This window comes from Setaria italica, chromosome VIII, assembly GCF_000263155.2.
Source record: "Setaria italica strain Yugu1 chromosome VIII, Setaria_italica_v2.0, whole genome shotgun sequence".
NCBI classification, from domain to species: domain Eukaryota; kingdom Viridiplantae; phylum Streptophyta; class Magnoliopsida; order Poales; family Poaceae; genus Setaria; species Setaria italica.
The window spans coordinates 36745315-36750671 of NC_028457.1; the positions used below are offsets into that span (position 1 = coordinate 36745315).

The window sequence follows — 5357 nt, forward strand, 5'->3', positions numbered from 1 at the left end:
CCGGAGTGGAGGAGGAGGATACCGGGGTGGAAGGTTGAAGAAGAAAGGGGATGGGGAAGAAAAAGAACTGTGAAAATGGATAGGAAGCGGAGGGGAGCGGAACTACGTCCGACACGTCCGGACGCTCGGACGGTAGCGTTTCCGAAATATCTCCCATCAAAATCATATTTGCTGTGTAAGAAAGCTACATGTGAGACTCAAGAATCATACACACCGTAGAGCGCACACGCATATTTCGCGCATGGCATGGTCTAGCAATCGTATCTGCCACATGGGGATGGTCGCCTCATGAAAATTAGGGAGGGATCACGTGTTTCGTTAAATGGAAGTGGACGTGGCTTCGAGTAGATTGTGTGTATTTGATCGAGGCTTGATGGCTTGCTTTAATTTATGGCGAGGCATGATAATCTGGGATGGCTGATCATGCCGCAGTGTTGGCGATTCGCGAGACAGTTGCTCGTATGGCGGTGGTTAGTAGGTACCGCTAGTAATGGAGTTTATTATATGCAACTGAAATGTATGGATCTATATGTATTTAATATATGTACTGATACCTAGAAGTACACTGATCGCTTAGTTCCTCATGATCGCCGTATATATACTGATACCTAGAAGTACACTGCGGATCGGAGCACAATTAAACCGGACAAAGCTGCAAACTGTGAAAATCGCAAGCGTCCATCCCTATGGCGGCCACCGCTGCCATCATCTTCTTCCTCTCCGCCATGGCCATCTCTGTCCGCGCAGCTGTTGTCGAGCACACCTTCGTTGTAAATAAGCATCATGCTCTTCCCTGTTTTTTATCTATCAATTTGAACAATGCAACGATGATGTATGTATGCAAGCTTGATTTGTTTGAACATGCATGCAAATGTAGGTGAGCCAGGTGAAGATGACACACTTGTGCAAGGAGACACTGGTCACCGTGGTGAATGGGCAGCTCCCAGGACCTGCAATAGAGGTGACGGAAGGAGACTCGGTGGCCGTTCTTCTTGTTAACAACTCACCCTATAATATAACAATCCATTGGTATTTAATCTTAAGCACCTACTTAACTTATTCCATTATTTTCAAGTACTTGATGATCGGACAAATAAAACAAGTTTGTTATTCAATTCTAGAATATATATTTTTTGTTGTCTGGCGTAGGCATGGAGTGAAGCAATGGCTGAATTGTTGGGCTGATGGGGTGCCAATGGTCACGCAACGACCCATCCTGCCCAACCACAACTTCACCTACCGGTTCAACGTCGTCGGTCAAGAAGGCACCCTCTGGTGGCATGCTCACGTCCCATTCCTCCGGGCAACCCTGCACGGTGCTCTCATCATCCGGCCAAGACATGGTGCTATCTCCTATCCATTCCCCAATCCTGATATGGAGGTTCCCATCATTATAGGTTCGTGTAATTATTCATCTTTACATTGTCAAGCTTAGGTCCGTTCGAACATATAAAAATGTACTGTGTTCCTACCCGAATCGAAATGTTTTGGCACCAGTTTCTGAGCTGAACTTGTTTTTTTGGATGATCCTGATGATGTGGCAGGGGACTGGTGGCAGCTGGACCTTCCACAGGTGGATCGGAGCATGAAGAATGGTTCCTTTGATTATTACGCTAGTGGTTCCACAATCAATGGCAAGCTTGGAGATCTTTTCAATTGCTCCGGTAAGCAAATTACAGAATATGCATTTCTGCGTCGACGACATGTTGCTTTATTCTTTCTGTACAAATAAAGTGCGTGTTTCAACATCCAATTCATCTCTGAAGGTGTGCCGGAAGTTGGCTACGTGCTGGACGTTGTGCCTGGCAAGACCTACCTGCTACGAGTAATCAACGCCGGTCTCTTCGCAGAGTTCTACCTAAAGATAGCTGGGCACAATTTCACAGTGGTCGCAGCTGATGCCAACTATGTCAGCCCCTACACCACGGATGTCATCGCGATCGCGCCTGGCGAGACGGTGGACGCACTGGTTGTTGCCAATGCAACCCCGGGCAGCTACTACATGGTTGCCCTGCCCAACCAGGCGCCACGGCCGGACACCCAGACCCCAGAATTCACTACTAGAGGGATGGTGCAGTACAGAGTCAACCACAGCTCGATCACCAATGGTGCAGCAGCACTAAGGTCAAGACGTGGCGCAAAAGAAGATGAAAATGATGAAGGTCCATCAGATGATGTGGCATTAGCTCCTCAGATGCCTGACAAACATGATACGGTTACATCATTCTACTTCCACAGCAACTTGACCAGCCTGCATCACCTGACGGTTCCGCAGCAAGTGGACGAGAACCTGTTCCTAGTGCTTGGCCTCGGCTCAATCTGCCGGAATGGCCAGCAGTCCTGTAAGAGGGGTGGTAACTTAAATGAGAGTATCGTTGTTGCAACCATGAACAGCGTCTCCTACCAGCACCCGACCAAGATGCCACTACTAGAAGCGCAGTATTACCACACCGGTGTCTTATTAGATGCAATGCAAGAACTTCCAGATGGGCCGTCGAGGGCGTTCAACTTCACTGACAAAGCATTCATTCCCTTTGGACCAAAGGAGATCCCGCTAGAACCGTCGTCCAAGGCTACGGTGGTGCGGCGGTTCCGGCAGGGTGCCGTAGTGGACATGGTGTTCCAGAGCACGGCGCTTCTGCAGGGTGACTCCAACCCAATGCATCTACACGGTCACAACATTTTCCTGCTTGCACAGGGGCTTGGTAACTACAATGCAGCAAAAGACGTAGCGAGGTACAACCTGGTGAACCCACCGGTTAAGAATACCGTTCTCGTCCCAAATCTTGGATGGGCTGCCGTACGATTTGTTGCAAACAATCCAGGTGCGCAAAAGATCTGTTTTTTCCCCCACTATGTTTGCTATGAAAATTTCAAATTTAGAGGAAACATGCGTGGAAAACACGTTTTCATTTAGACTCTGCATCCGTTCAAAATAATCTTTGTGAAGTTTTGGCATCTTTAGCAGCTTGGCACGAACTCCATCATTTTTCAAACATTTGATTTTATTAATAACACCACCGTAAGTTGCATTTTATGTACTCCCTGGAAGTACCAAGAAAGCCAAACCAAGGACCTTGTTGTGAGAGTAATAGAATTTATTTAGGAACGCCAAAACTGCAGAAAACCTTATTTGTCTGCCATAAATCTAATGCTTAATTTTATATGATTTACAGGGGTATGGTTCATGCATTGCCACTATGAGTTTCATTTGAGTATGGGCATGGCTGCAGTGTTTATTGTAGATGATAGTACAACAGCAGATACATCACTCCCTCCACCACCTGCTGATTTTCCAACATGTTGTGCCAACGACCATAATCTCCTACAGATGAATTGAGCCTCCCAACTAAGAAAGGTGAAGTCTTACGCATACATGGATCGGAGTCTAAAAGATAATCCCAGCTGATTTCCAAATAAGCTACGACCTGGGCCACCCACACAATATGTCTCGCGTCTACCGTTGTATCATCTTGATGTATGAATAATTTGTGTCTCGCTTATACCGTTGTATCATCTTGATGTATGAATAAAGTTTGTTTTACTACGCAGAATAATTTGAGGGAGAGAGAATATTATTTTATTTGGGCCTTTATATGCACCTCGCTTTGTTTCTCTTGTAGTGCCTGGTTCATAGTGAATTGCAACTTTGATCTATAAGCTACATGTAATGAGCAATAAACTTAAGAAACTATTAAATTATGTTATTTTAATAATGGTAGAGGCGGAGAACAAATCCGGTTAATAAACTTGATTAATAAACTTGATTAATAATTTAATAATGGATCCTCACATGATTAATAAACTTGAAGATGGACTTAAATCGTTATTCTGGTTATTTTTTATGGCCTTGCTAAGTACCAATCATAAGTGTACTCTTTCTTGCTATAACCAATGTTGCTCAGAAGAAGAAGCTGCTATGAAGTTGTTGGGAAGATCGTGCTGAGTTCTAGGCGTACGCAACCCCCGGTTGATTGCCTGTGAAATTTGGAGCCATTGTTTTCAGGATTAAACTGTATATCTCTAATAGACTCGTAAGTCTTTATTTATATTTACGTGGTACTGTTACTGTTATTCACTGATGATGTCACTATATGTATGAAACTAGATCTTGGTATACATATATGTAGCACTTGGTTTTTTAAAATCGGGTGTGACACAGGTCGTAACACCACCCGGTACTAAAATGACACCTTTAGTAACCCGGGTGGTGTTATGACCTGGTACGATTGCCAGTGGCCTAGTCTTCCTCCCATTTCTCGCGAACTCCTGACCTCTTGTATGTCCTGCTGGTTGTCCGGTACGCAGCTTGCACAGAAAGTCTAACTTGATCGACCAGCTAGCCTTTCAGATTCACCGTGGCTCTGGCTCCCATTTGCAACATCAGTGTGCATGCCTTCTTGCCTTCCCAGCTTTTCCCACTACTGAAAACTAAATCTACTACATTTCTCGTCACTAGTTGTTGATCGATCGACGAGTACATTGGAATAATGTTATATATAATGGTTCTGACTTCCGAGTGCTACTGCTGGCAACGCTCATGGATTTACTAGACAATTGCCTGTGTGTACATCAGTGCTTCTGCTGTTGATACTCAAACTCAAAATAATGCAACTGAACCCATTCTATTTGCACGGAAAAGCCAGGTTTCTGATTGGTGAGCTTGCTGGCCTGCCTCGCCTGGTGTGATTGAAAGTGGAGTTCACTTTTTTTTTGATGGGTCACCGGGGGACGAAGAGTCCCACCTGAATTATATTACCACATATACCGGCAAGCCGGCGATGGTACAACATTTGTGCGGTTACAGTGGCTTCAAGAGCCAGGATGGAAGTAGAAGGGGACGGGTAGATACAACACCAGAGTACAACAGAGGAACGGGAGGAACACAACTCGCAGACAATTCAAAGACAAAACATGTCACAACCGAAAGACAACCATTGATCACCGATTTGCGCCTCCACCGAACAATGTACTTGCCGGTTACACTATGACCGTTGCACCTTGCCCCACCCCTCGTAGCTACGCCGTCCCGCTGCTGCCCTCCATCTGAGTGACCGTGCAGCAGGAAGGGGACTTAGAGCGGCGAAAGGACGCGCAAGCCAAAGCTTACCGGAAAACGACGACCTCCCTTGGAGCTGACGGCGCCACCTCCTGCACATCCGAGCTCCACATACCACCATTCAACGCCGCTCAAGGGGAGGAATCCTTGAGGGGGAATGGCAGAAGCGGTGGATACACCACCCGGCATTTGATTTTCTGACACCATCAACAAGGAGAGCATCGACGAAATAGAGGCCCCAGGAGAGGACGCTCACCGAATCACGCCGGCGGCAAACAGCCAATGACAGCCTCGCCAA

General features: G+C 46.2%; 1 protein-coding gene across 1 annotated transcript; it reads left to right on the forward strand.

Moving 5' to 3' along the window:
- The first annotated feature begins 611 nt into the window (after nt 1–611).
- On the forward strand, nt 612–3465 carry LOC101776178 (laccase-15). Its single transcript, XM_022829342.1, has 6 exons — nt 612–770; nt 878–1029; nt 1150–1397; nt 1545–1664; nt 1767–2825; nt 3177–3465. Exons 1-6 carry the CDS (start codon nt 687–689, stop codon nt 3338–3340), a joined length of 1827 nt encoding a protein of 608 aa, XP_022685077.1. The 5' UTR covers nt 612–686; the 3' UTR covers nt 3341–3465.
- Nucleotides 3466–5357: the final 1892 nt, after the last annotated feature.

Coding starts and splice junctions, on each gene's coding strand:
- LOC101776178 (XM_022829342.1), top strand. CDS start 687: ATGGCGGCCACCGCTGCCATCATCTTCTTCCTCTCCGCCATGGCCATC. Junction 1,030..1,149: donor TATAATATAACAATCCATTG/GTATTTAATCTT, acceptor TGTCTGGCGTAG/GCATGGAGTGAAGCAATGGC. Junction 2,826..3,176: donor ATTTGTTGCAAACAATCCAG/GTGCGCAAAAGA, acceptor TATGATTTACAG/GGGTATGGTTCATGCATTGC.